The following is a 13,571-nucleotide window of genomic DNA, read 5'->3' as shown; positions in this document are numbered from 1 at the left end:
CCGCCTCCCCCCTCTGAATTACTTCACTTTTTAAGTTCCCGCCTCACCTCCCCACAAGCCCACACTGTATGAGTGACTAACTTAGTTTTCGCTTCTACTATAGCGCCGCCTCCATTTTCTCACTGGCTCTTTTATTCCTTCACCCCCCTCCCTTTACTTTCTCCTCCCCTCTCCTCTTTTTTCTCCTCTTTCTCTTCATTGCTGGTTGCTCACACCAACTAGCTCACAGCCAAAGAGCTCCTCTGTCCCTGCTGATCAAGCTTTAAGTCCAAAAATCTTCCCCCAGAAAAAAACCCTGAGATTGCCAGAGGAATTTAATGCTCAAGTTTAAAGGTACAGAAACAACTTTTTATCTTAGCATTTTATTTGTTATGTCTGATCGGTATCTGTTTGCGTCTGTGTGTGCATGAGTGTGAAACTGTGAATCAGTAACAGTATAACCACACGTGTGTGCATGTGTGTGTATGAGGAAGTTCACATGCCTTCACTGTTATGGCTGCAACACGTGCTCTGGACTCATTTATACGGCATTTCATTGACAGAAGAGTTGGAGGCTTTAATGAGTATCACTTTATTCACTTTGCATGTGCTATATTGTATTATTTTGAGTGGTGGTTCCTACAGAGTGTAGCAAAACAGTGATACACAGCACTGATAACTCTGTGTGTGTGTGGGAGTGTGTGTGTGTGAGTGGTTATCGACCTTTCATTGCTTATTTTTTGTGCTCAAATATTGAAAAGCTAACTCTCGCAATATACCCTCCCCTTCCAACCAGGACACTTGTAAGCCTTTGAACCGAGGAGGAGCTGTGGAAGAGAGGAAGGGGAGCAACGGGTTTCATTCGGCGGCATCACAGTGGAGTTCAAGTCCCTGCAGAGTTGATAACAGATCTGAAGATTCCAGCGGCAGCTATGACTCGGAGCAACGGGGAGAATCCACAAAGGACCCGGAGTGGTCTCCAACAGATCCGGGCCGGGATCCAGTCCCGATCGCTGCTGGCCAAGAAGAGAGTGGAAAACATCTCGAAGGATGATGTGAAAGGATTCTTCATTGGGAATGCCTTTGTGCTCTTAACCATCGCTGCTGTGATTATTGGTGAGTGGGAACTTTTTCTTTGTCACATAAGAGGCTCGACTGATGTTGGTTATTTCGTTGATTTAAAACTGTTGGAGAAGACTTTGTTGGTTCTGCTCTTCTCCATCCATCACCACTTCACCCCTCCTCTCTCCAAACTTGTAAAGAAGAAGGCAGCGATCCATTAATCTAGTGTGACCAGGATCACTGTAGCGGCACGGAAGAAGGAGGAGAAAAGAAACAAACTCACCGGACGAGAGGAGAGGGGAGACCTCGGATGAACTTCGCCAGCAGGCCTTTATCTGACCCTGCAGCTGACCCTTGACCTGTTGCCATTAACCTTTGAGTCTGACTCAGAAGAAGGGAGCCAGGCCACCCACTGAATGCACATCTGCAGTCCTGCTGGAGTTACGCCACGCCGGGACACAGTTGACTTGTTGATGGGCCACCTGGGTCCCCATTGGTGGATTAATGCTGAAAGGGAGAAACTGCGTGTTGAGACAATAGACTTCACTGACGCTGGAGAAAAGAATTTCTCAAGCATTTCACAAGAGAAGCTACTGTGAAGACCGGTTTTCCTTTATTCTACGAATGCTGCCTGTGCACGTCATTGTGCACAGGAAGTCTTCCTAACAATGATCATGCACTCATATGCTTTAACCTTGAACAATGTAGTCCCCCCTCTCCTGCATCATTATAATAAAGCAAATTTGTTGCACTTGCAACCTACTTGGGAACAACCCTCTGATTCTGATTCTTTTAAAGTGTTATTTTCGGAAACTTCTGTTGATTTCCATTCAGAAATAACAATTTGCGGTAATGTGATTATATCCAACTACAGGCGTCAATTATGGGTGCATCTCAGGGTCTAGTCGTGTTATCACAAAGGACTTGAAACGTTCTAATAAAGTAATGACTTTTCTTCCACATCTGATCTTCATTGCAGGCATTATTCTGGGATTTGCCCTGCGACCTTATAAAATGTCTTACCGGGAGGTGAAGTTCTTCTCTTTCCCCGGGGAGCTGCTGATGAGAATGCTTCAGATGCTAGTGCTGCCCCTGCTGGTTTCCAGCCTCATCACAGGTATTAACATCAGGTCATCATTTTAATGCCATCATCTCCAAGACTTTTATTCATTCAAATTAGTCAATTTCACCTCATACTCCATTCTTGAGAACAGAATTCAATTGTTTCAAGATCGTTTTATTTTGCTTTTCCAAAAGCCTTTTCAGTCACTGATAATTCAACTGTGGTATTTCTGATGTGTGTGAATCTGATAGAAGTTATTTATAAATTGCATGGAATGTTAAAAAAAAATGAGTGTGGCAATTGTGCACACACCCAAGTCTTACACACAGCGCTCCCACGTTTGTAACATCGCTACGGTAAAAAGATATCTTTAGTTCAAATCTACCTCAGATGTCTAAAATAAGCACACGTTTCTGAGACACTTTGTTATGTTGCCACACACAGCCCTCTAGCATATCTCCTAATACGACACAAACCCCATTCTATTATCAAAACAAAACAATTTTATTTTCACTGCACATCTGCAACATTCTGGCAAGCACTAGAAATAACCCCCCACCAGACAAAAACCCACCACCTTCTACTGCTGTGTCCTAGCTTGAAGTAGAGCGACAACACAGCAGCCATTTGCACAAATGGAAAATGTTGGGCCGCTCTCTGACTCTGTTTATATGAGATTTAAGTTACATGTTTTGCAGGTAGCGTGTGTTCTCTCCGTATAACATGAATACCAGTGATAGTGCTGTTTGTTGCCTCTACTGACCAACATGTACCTTATAAGTGGCAGCGTGAGCAGCAGGCTATTTGCTCAGTCGACACTGTTTGTTGGTTTTGAGCCCAGTGGTGGTTGGGATTAGGATGACCTCATGAGAAAGACATAGAAAGAGAGATGTGTTTTGAACTTACACTACTACTTACACTACTCTATGGGTAGAGTATGAGAAAATAGGCCCCTCGGCACAGACATGCAAAAGGAGCAAGATACACACACTTAGCTGCTGAGCTTCTTTTTGTTGTTTTGTTTGTCTTTGTAGTCATGTTGTGTCTCTTTATAGCTGTTTTTCCCTTTCCGTAGTTGATTTTCATCTCTTTTGTGTTGTTTTGTGATTTCTTTGTTTTGTCGTTGGGCCGTGTCTCTTTAAATGTCATTCTGTAAGTGAAGGCCAGAGGGGCCGTGACATTTCGGGCCTTCGTGTCCATACTGGTCTCGGTCACATGCTTGACCTGTGATGTAGGTCAGTCTTGAACATGACCAGAGTGATCCCAACGTGATTGTGTTTTCATTGAATAAGCAATTTGTAGGCTGGATTACTTTGAGAAAAACAGTTCAGTTTGAACCCAGGGATGTAGTGAGTTCAGTTGTCACTGTTGACATGGTTCATCAAACCAGTCAGACATGCAGAGATGCCTGTGGCTTTGTGAGCAGAGTCTCCACTTGTTATGGAAATAAAAGTAAAGACTTTCCAAAAACACTGGTCAGCGGCACTGACTGACAAAGGTGGGCGGGACATACTGAAACCAATGTCCAGCCCTGGAGCAGTGATTGACAGGGCCAGGTCAAGGGATGACAGAGACACGTTGTCCGATAATAACCTGCTCTGTGCTGCAGCGAGCCACAACATCAGCATCCTCTGACATCATGTCACATGACAGCGGCTACAACAAGTGGGAACCAACAAAGAGGGCTGTTCTGTTGCCAAGTCAACCGGCGCACAGCTCCTTTCTTGTGTGTGTGCGTTCGTGTGTGTGCGTTCGTGTGTGTGTGTGTGTGTGTGTGTGTATGCGTGCATGTGTGTGTGTCTTTATCCAAGTCATCAGCTATATTATCCGCTATATAGTTGTCATTAGAATAGACAACATCACCTACTATATTACTACACACTTTACATCGCTTTTTAGTTTTTCTTTGTAACTTGGCAATATGGTTCTAAAAAGCACATCACAAATATATTTTTATTATTACTATTATTATTATTATTATTATTATTATTATTATTATTATTATTATTATTATTATTATTATTATTATTATTATTATTATTATTGGGGCTGCACGGTGGTGTAGTGGGTAGCACTCTCGCCTCACAGCAAGAGGGTCCTGGGTTCGATTCCCGGGTCGGCCCGGGTTCCTTCTGTGTGGAGTTTGCATGTTCTCCCCGTGTGAGCGTGGGTTCTCTCCGGGTTCTCCGGCTTCCTCCCACAGTCCAAAGACATGCAGGATGGGGATAGGTTAATTGGTGACTCTAAATTGCCCATAGGTGTGAATGTGAGCGTGAATGGTTGTCTTTCTCTACATGTCGGCCCTGCGATAGACTGGCGTCCTGTCCAGAGTGTACCCTGCCTTCGCCCAATGACAGCTGGGATTGGCTCCAGCCCCCCCGTGACCCTAAATACAGGATAAGCGGTAGAAAATGGATGGATGGATGGATTATTATTATTATTATTGTCGTTATTTATTTTAGTCCAGTTCAGGTCAGAGGTCACAGAAACAACAGTAACAAAAATGTGTAACTGTGGCTGTGAAAAGTAAACGAACACACACACACACACACACACACACTACACGTCTGCATGTGTTGACATGGATTATTGTATTTGCTTTACTCACATAGGAAGAAAGATTACGTATTTGCCAGATTTATGCTAAAACCACGACCTCAATTTAGTTTTAGTTTGTTTATCTGTGTTTCTAACTCCATAGGTTTTCACCAACGTCTCTATAAGACGTCTCTTACATGTAATCAAGCTGTATTTCTAGAACAATGATTGCCTTGCCTTTGAGCATGACTTTGAGAGTAACATATTTCAGAGGATAAGAGCATTTGCAAACATGAGGCCCCTGTGTAAACTGACTGTCACAGCCCTACGGTTGAATTGTGCTTCTATGTGAAATGACTCGCCTCTGAATTTTGATCCCATGTAAAAGTACGGTTGAACTGGGAATCAGAAAACTCAGCAAAAAGGCTCCGTAAAGTAGGAAATGAAGGAACGAAAGACTAGCAGACAGACAGCTGGGAGAACACAGGATTAATAGAGACTTCAAACAAACCACTCAACATGTGTCCATATTGTCTTCAGGCATTTCATTGTGGGAGCTAAGAGTCCACCACAGAGTATTAGAGCCAAGGCCAAGAAGGGGGGTAGACGGGGAGACGGGATGTGGGCTGCAAAAAGAGGAGAAGGAAGATGATTGCAGAGGAGGTCGCTGGAAGGGGAGCTTGAATGTAGGAGGGGGAGGGAGTCAAGGGGAAGGAGTAAAGCCAAAACAAGAAAGGAGGCAGAGGAGGAGGCAGTAACGTAAAGGTAGAAATGTCTTAGAAATGTATGGATTGAAAATTGTATTCATCATATACTATGACATAACTATATGCATTCCATGTAAAATAATATTGAAACATGGCAGCATCTAAAATAATATATAGCCCAGCAAAATCTTCCTCTAAAATATCATCATTCCCTGAAATGTAGTGGAGTAGAAGTTTAAAGTCTCCCATGCCGACCGAACAAAGAAAAGCACTGGAATCACATTCATGAGTCCAGTAAAACAACAGTAAACTAAACTACTACACATTTCCTTTTAAATCTATTCAGCTCTAAACGTTTGAACTCCATCGACTGATGTGTTGAGATATTTTCTGATTGTAGACGTTTGGGTAAAGTCTTGCCATAACTGTGGAGTCGATCTTTGCCCAGCTTCAGTGTTAATTGCTCTGTGGACAGACCTCTTGCTATTGCCATGCCCCCTCCCCCAAAGTAGGCCTACTTTTGTGTCCGATGAACATTCCCCATATGAGAAAGAAAGTCATTCTCCCTGCTCTCCTTCAATCTTGATTCTTTCGTTCTTTTGAGAAGGATGGAATTGGTGAGGCTGCCTCCGTTGTTGCCCAGACAACAGGCTGGGGATCATTGTGTGCGTGTGGGGCTGACTAAGTCAACAAGTTTTCCCAGGGACGGCCAGAAAAGGAATAGGAGGAGAGCAGGAGAATTGGGGTTGGGGAGGGGTTAAGGGTGGCACTGAAAGGATTGCAGCAATAATATCAGCGTGCGAGGAAAAGGGAGGAAAAGATGTGGGGTGGGAGAGGAGGAGGAGGAGGAGCAGAGGAGGGGTACTAAGGGGTACTAAGGGGGCACCCTGAAACAAGAGGTGGGGATGGAGGGGAGGATGGAGATGAGGAGGATCCAAAAGAATTGGATTAAAGCCTCAGTTCTGGGCGTGTTGAGACAAGAGGAACAGAGAGAACCAAAGCAGGGCCAGTAGGTGCATGCACACACACACACACACACATACACACACACGCACACACACACACACACACACACACGCACACACACACACACTGTGTCAAAGTGCCACATATGAAAGGAACGCATACATCTCCGATCACACAATGCCCTGCTTTGCCTGGTACATCGATGAATGAGGATAATGGCCATAAAAGGTCCTGACACTTTGGAAATACGCCACTGTCACCTCTATTGAGGCAGCTTGTCTGTTTCCAAATCCAGTTCTCTGAATGGCTCTATTTCTTTTTACCACCGTTATCCTGACAAAGTCTGTCTAATGCTATTAGAGCTGTGTGGGGCGGTTTAGCCTCCAGGATCCAGCCGCTGTCAAACTGCTCTCAGTCTGCTCTTGTTTTTATTTATTTTTACTTTTTACATTTTAAATGTTATATTTGATTTGATTGGCTTGTTTTAATGACTTTTCTCCTGTTAATGTTTTAAATTGCCCTGTTGTTGAAAGGTGCTATACAAATAAAATTGCCTTGCCTCAAACTCGTACAAATCTTGGTTTATAAAGCTTATACTGGAGAACCACCTATTTCTCAACCTAAAATTGATGTGTGGCTTTTCAGAAGGCCCCGTAACAAAAACTCACCACATATTTTAGGTTCTGTAATTTTTGAGCCATTACCCAAGTATTTCTTCATAATTCGATCATGAGCCGTTTCTTGTGGATCATGCTGCGGTACAATATGTTGCTAGGTTTCTGTTTTCTGACACAAATATTCAGTTGAGGTCAGACCGTTTGTCTCTGTCTGCTCTCGGTGTTCACAACAAATAAATGTCACGATTGGGACATACAGCAGTGTTGCAAAATCAAATAAAACACAAGCATTTGAATGATGTCAACTCCACTGTGGTGAAACCTTTTACCCGACTTGTTAAAATCACAAAATCACAATTCGAGAACACAATCTCCGGCATGTATTCCATGAGTTTCCCCCCACGGCTAATTGCTTCAAATATATGATCTGCATATATTGGATATTACAGTATGTAACCAGGGTGCTGTACAGTAGGTGTCATTTTCCCACCTCTAAAGGTCAGTGTCAGATTGTGTTTCCTGATGCTCTTTGTTGTCACAGATAGTTTGTCAGATAATCCAGATGGGTGTGTTCCACGTGTAATTACAGTAGGCTACCTTTTCCCAGGCTAACTGTATGCTCATGGGGACAGAAGGTGATATCAATATTATATTACTTATTTTCTTGATTACTGAGATTATTACACTCTTGATATGCGAAAGCTAGTTGTGTAGGAACTATTTGGAGGACCTTTTTGATACAGACTCATTTAGATGATATGTACCTTTTCAGGTATGGCCGCTCTGGACAGCCGTGCTTCTGGGAAAATGGGCATGAGGGCGGTGGTCTACTACACCACCACCACCGTCATCGCCGTGTTCATCGGCATCGTCATGGTGCTCATCATTCACCCTGGGAAAGGATCAAAGGATGAGTTCACCAAACAGCCGCAGATAGAGCAGATCAGCCCAGCGGACGCCTTCCTGGACCTTATCAGGTAGTAGCCTACACACACTTTTATGCACCTGGAACAAGCAAACACACTCACGAGAGCGCTCCAATGTGCCCTTGGCCCAAATGTTATACATTGCACGTGCAAGTAATTGGTTGTACCTCTTTTCTAGAAACATGTTTCCTCCGAACATTGTGGAGGCTTGCACCAAACAGGTAACTTTCCCAACCACATCCTCTCTCTCTCTTTCTTTGTCCTGCAGTTCCATGAAATGTTTTATTCTTTAATTGTGCATTCCGCATCACTTAAGCATCGAGGGCACATTTCACATTGTTTTTCTTCTGTGTGTTCATATGCCATTGTGCTGTGGACTTTCAAATATACTTTCTGGAGATTTCTGTTACGCTGGAAATTCAATTCCTCAGCATTAAATGTGCCCGTGCATACACCCGGCCATTTGGGTCAGTGCCACTTTCACTTCCTTCTTCCAAAACAGTCTAGGCAGACATGGGTAGTCCGGTGGGGATTTTGACATTTTGTGTACACCAAATGTTAATATAGGAAGTTGAAAGAACAAACAGATATCTACATTCCAATCCATGTGTACACGTTATTAAGGAAGGCAGGATCCACAGATGCAGACAGACGAGGTGCAGCGCTCAGGCTCAAGGTTTTAATAGACAGTTCAGGTTTGGTACACTACAGGCAGTCAGCAAGGTCAAAAACACAGAGGAGGGGAAGGCACGAGCCAACACAAGTGCAAGGGACGCTGGAGCTCTCATACTACTCAAAGACGATCTGGCACAGGAGGAGGGAAAAAACACAGCTTAAATACACAAGAGGGGAGGACATAACTGGACGTAGGAGAGATAAGTTAGGGCAGGGCAGGCAATCGGACAGGCGAGAAATTTCACGGGACAGGGGGATCTGGAAAGAGACGAGACAAGAATAAACCAAATAAAACAGGAAATGAAAGCTGGCACAAAAGACAACTTGACCTTAAAAAGGAACAGGAGCATGACAATTTTAGATGAAAGAATTAAAAAATGTTGTTGACACATTTTGTTCATGTTATATACTTGATCTATCTTCAACGATCCTAACTCCTAACTAACCGAACTGAAATAATTCATAATGTTTTTGTAACAGGAATTAATTGCTATTGAACGTGTCCTCCTTCCAGTTCAAGACGCAGTATGCCAAGAGGGTAGTCCACGTGAAGATGACGGTGAATGACTCCATATTCACACTCAACGGTAGCCAGGAGTTGACCCGGGAGGAGTTGATCCCGGTGCCGGGGGCTGTTAACGGGGTCAACGCTCTCGGCCTGGTGGTGTTCTCCATCTGCTTCGGTCTGATCATCGGGGGCATGGGGGAACAGGGGCTGCCCCTAAAGGACTTCTTCGACTGTCTCAATGAAGCCATCATGAGGCTGGTCGCCATAATCATGTGGTAGGTAACCATGAAAGGATGGATTGATGGATGGATCACACATTCACGATAACACTTGTCGGTTCTCAGGTATGCCCCTATCGGTATCCTGTTCCTGATCGCCGGTAAGATCGTGGAGATGGATGACATCACATCCATGGGTGGCCAGCTGGGAATGTACACAGTGACAGTCATATGTGGCCTGCTCATCCACGCCACAATCGTCCTGCCAACACTGTACTTCCTCGTCACCAGAAAGAACCCCATCGTCTTCATCGGTGGGTTGTTGCAGGCACTCATCACTGCTCTGGGAACATCATCGAGGTTTGTGATTGGGTTATGAAAAAGAAGCCCCACTTAAAATCTCCCAGATTTCTCTTCCTTATCTCTCTCCATCTCCCTCTTAGTTCTGCCACATTGCCCATCACTTTTAAATGCCTGGAGGAAAACAACAAGGTGGATAAGCGCGTGACCCGTTTCGTGCTTCCTGTCGGCGCCACCATAAACATGGATGGCACAGCTTTATATGAAGCCCTGGCTGCCATCTTCATCGCTCAGGTCAATGACTATGACCTTAACTTTGGACAGATTCTCACCATCAGGTATGTGCCATTCAACACTTTGAACATTCATTGGTGTAAATGCTGGAAGCCTTATGACATCTAACTCCTTCCACCTGTTTTACATAGAAACGTCATTCAAACATCAAAACGTTTACTTTTCTTATTCAAACCTTCAACACTGTCAGAAATATTAAATTTAGCACAGATTCACCAAAAACGTACCAGTTTCGTAACCTGCTCCTGTTCTCAGCCACACACACACACACACACACACACACACACACACACACACACACACACACACACACACACACACACACACACACACACACACACACATTTCATCTTTTCAAAATACCTTAAGGTATTCCAAATCTTTTATGCACTATTTGAATTATTCAACTTTTTAATAACTCATTCCCACTTGCCCCACTTACTACGACACTTTCTTATCTATTTAAAGCAGCAATTCAGCAAAGTGTCAGCTTTTCACACCGCACATTTTTTGAGAAATTGCCTTTTCTGGTTAATAATGTCATTACATATTTATTTTTAAAAAGGCCTAAAAGGATGCCAGCTTTAAGAGTTGAAACATTTGTCTTTCACTATGGCAAGAAATGTTGCTTAACCCAAGTGAACAAAACTCCAAGCCTCAAAACCACGAGTTGCAGCTTTGTAAATGACTTTCCACCAGTCTCGCTTTTTAACGAGCGATGGATCGGGGATCGGATTTCATGCAAAGGAATGGATTTTGAGTGACCCTCTCTAATGCTATTACCAAGGAATGACAGAGAGGTCACTGCAGGTACATGTCTCCCATAGTTGTAATACAATTTATCATTTTTTAAGGAAATTAAAATTTCTCTCCATCTGCCTTTTGTATGCACTTTTCCCATCAGTATCACAGCCACAGCAGCCAGCATTGGAGCAGCTGGAATCCCTCAGGCAGGACTTGTCACCATGGTGATAGTGCTAACGTCTGTAGGCCTGCCCACTGATGACATCACACTCATCATTGCAGTTGATTGGTTCCTGTAAGTATTGGTTACATCTTCTATTCACTTAAAATGTCAAAGTCAGCAAAAAAAACAAAAAAACAAACACATGATCTAGTCAAGATGTTTCCTCTGTACAGCACTCTGGAAAATGCTGGATTTAGAGAGGGTTAAATCACAAGAAAATACTATACTATATTATAGTATTATAAGTATGTATAAGTAGTAGTGTAAGTATAATGAATTCAATCTAGGGGGTCCACCCAGGGGGACTTTAAGGGGTTAAAGGGAAACAACTTGGCGTGCACTCTTGAGTGGATTAAAGGACAGCTTCCAGAAATACTCCCTCCACATTCCTCGTCCATCCATCTGTTTTTTATTCAGGACTCGCTGCATCCAAAACCAGTGCAGAACCGTGTCTCATGTGGTCTGAAAAATTGCCTGGAGCGATTAAAACTATGCCTCCGGTTTACAAATGATATACTCGTTGACACATTTACAGACCATGTGGTTTAAATTTTCACAGACCTCAAATAAATTGTTTAATATTTATTGTCTTCTTTAGATTGATTTGTCATTCCTTGTTTAGTCTTGTCTTCTTTATTTCCTGTCTTCTCTTGTTTCATATTATCTTTTCTTTCTTTTTTTCCTTGTTTCTTCTTGTTGCCTCTTGCACCCTGACCTCACCGGTACTCTGTCTGCCCCCAGGGACCGATTTCGCACCGTCACCAATGTCCTCGGCGACTCCATCGGTGCAGGTATAGTAGAACACCTGTCTCGCCACGAGTTGCGGGACAAGGACCCCGAGGTGGCCAACTCAGTGGTGGAGGAGGCTGACAAGAAGCCATACCAGCTCATCTGCCAGGAGAACGAGTTCGATAATGCGAGGCCGGTCGACAGCGAAACCAAGATGTAGATTGTGTTTGTCCGTGGCTGCGTGCACTCTTAGGAAAACCGTTGCATTGCATTGAACCGCGTTCTCAACTCTTCCCTATTTGCAAACCTTCCTCTCACAAGATTGGAGGGCTTGAAATCAAATTGATCTACAGCTAGAATATGTTTCACCCAAGATGAGTTCCACGAATGTGTGAGGTCCAGTGTGGGCTTTCCTGACACACACTTGAAATGGTTCACTGCTGCATCGTCTTTCTGAGGGGTTTGTATGATGCATCCTAAGAGTACCATATCTCCATATGGCTGCTGTTTACTATTGGTGGTCCGTGGCCCTGCATGCCATATCCAGCCATTTGTGATGACTAATCTCGCCCACTAGAGGTCAGTATTGCTGTGAGTCTTAACGCTACTGCAGATTACAGACCATAGTTGTGCAGACTTTAAAGTTGTTGCCTTCGTTTTGTTTGGGCAGTGTTGAATGTGAGAAATGCAAGAGAAATGGTTGTAAAACTCAGTCATTAGTGGCTGTATTCTCTTAGATTTGGGGTACAGACTTCAACTGAATGCGTGAACTAATTTCCTCAAAGGCACACTTACTTTGTCCCCTAATCGCCAAAACCAGGAAGTGCTATATGAAGTCGTCAAGATATCTTGATAACTATCCAGCCTTTTTTCCCCACATGTTCCCGACACCAATTACAATCATTAAGACTGACAAACCTAAGTCGCAGAATTGTAGGCCATTATATTTCAACCAAAAAAACCCTACCAAAAAAAATTCAATTAAACCATACAATACCAATAATACAGTGCTGCTTCGATGCAAATTTAATGCTTTTATTTCTAATACATTTGAATGGTGATTGTAAGATGATTCCTTAGGCCCTCTAACTTTGGCATAGATGGAACTAAAAAGTATGAAATATTTCTTTTGTATTAAATTAGTTATGGTAGGTTTATTTGTCAAATTGTCTGTTCTTAATCCATCTTTCTTTAGATAATCCAACCTAATGTTTATTTCATTTGATTTAATATGGATGCGTGTTGCAAAGTAACACATGTCAGTTAATTCCCAATCTTTTATTTTAGCTAGCTTGTACTTGAGCTAATTCAGTATACATAAAAATGTAACCTTTGAGTTGCGTTGTATAGGAGGTTCTTCTGAATATATTGTACTTGTATAGAAATGTAGATAAATGTGTACATTAATTGTAGATTTAAATTGTAAAAGGTTACTTGAGGATTGCATATATGTAAAGATGTTGTAGCTCTTATCGAACCTAATGACCAAACTAACAATCCCTCTAGTTCCTTTTACAAATGCAAAACTGACTGATATATAAAGGACCAAATGTTTTTCCTTTACACACTTCAGGAAATGGAATATTTCCTTTTTTTACATTTTTTTTTTTTTTACAGTTGCTGGTGTCTCTTGATATAACTGTTTCTTCTCTCATGAGTTCACATGTGACTACACACACACACACACACACACACACACACACACACAAACACACACACACACACACATGATGTACAATAGCTGTAGTTTTCATCTTGCATGGATTTTTATGAATAAAAAAAATAAAATCATTGGTTGTGTACTTATTATTTTATCATGGACTTCTGGAAGACCACATAATCTACGAATTCTAAGATTAGCCTCTCTAAATGTTTTAAATCCTTATTTGACATCCTCCTAGACCGGCATTCTTCATATTTACACTGTAACTTTCTCATCCTGATTGTCTATACTGAAGTGTTCTTTTCTTGGTCTGTATAACTATTTTGCCCAGGGAGAGGGATCCCTCCCCGGTTGATCTT

At 42.6% G+C, this 13,571-nt stretch overlaps 1 protein-coding gene across 1 annotated transcript; it reads left to right on the top strand.

Annotated features, from left to right (window-relative positions):
• The first annotated feature begins 207 nt into the window (after positions 1-207).
• Positions 208-13,304, top strand: slc1a3a (solute carrier family 1 member 3a). The gene is made up of 10 exons (XM_084025552.1): positions 208-333; positions 776-1,095; positions 2,021-2,158; positions 7,705-7,909; positions 8,037-8,079; positions 9,048-9,316; positions 9,386-9,619; positions 9,703-9,897; positions 10,758-10,892; positions 11,562-13,304. Exons 2-10 carry the CDS (start codon positions 912-914, stop codon positions 11,767-11,769), a joined length of 1,611 nt encoding a protein of 536 aa, XP_083881678.1. The 5' UTR covers positions 208-333; positions 776-911; the 3' UTR covers positions 11,770-13,304.
• Positions 13,305-13,571: the final 267 nt, after the last annotated feature.

This window comes from Eutrigla gurnardus (genome assembly GCF_963514095.1).
Source record: "Eutrigla gurnardus genome assembly, chromosome: 13".
Classification (NCBI taxonomy): Eukaryota; Metazoa; Chordata; class Actinopteri; order Perciformes; family Triglidae; genus Eutrigla; species Eutrigla gurnardus.
Note: the sequence above shows the minus strand (reverse complement) of the source record. Positions and strands in the feature narration are given on the sequence as shown.

Coding starts and splice junctions, on each gene's coding strand:
- slc1a3a (XM_084025552.1), top strand. CDS start 912: ATGACTCGGAGCAACGGGGAGAATCCACAAAGGACCCGGAGTGGTCTC. Junction 1,096..2,020: donor CATCGCTGCTGTGATTATTG/GTGAGTGGGAAC, acceptor TCTTCATTGCAG/GCATTATTCTGGGATTTGCC. Junction 8,080..9,047: donor TGGAGGCTTGCACCAAACAG/GTAACTTTCCCA, acceptor TCCTCCTTCCAG/TTCAAGACGCAGTATGCCAA.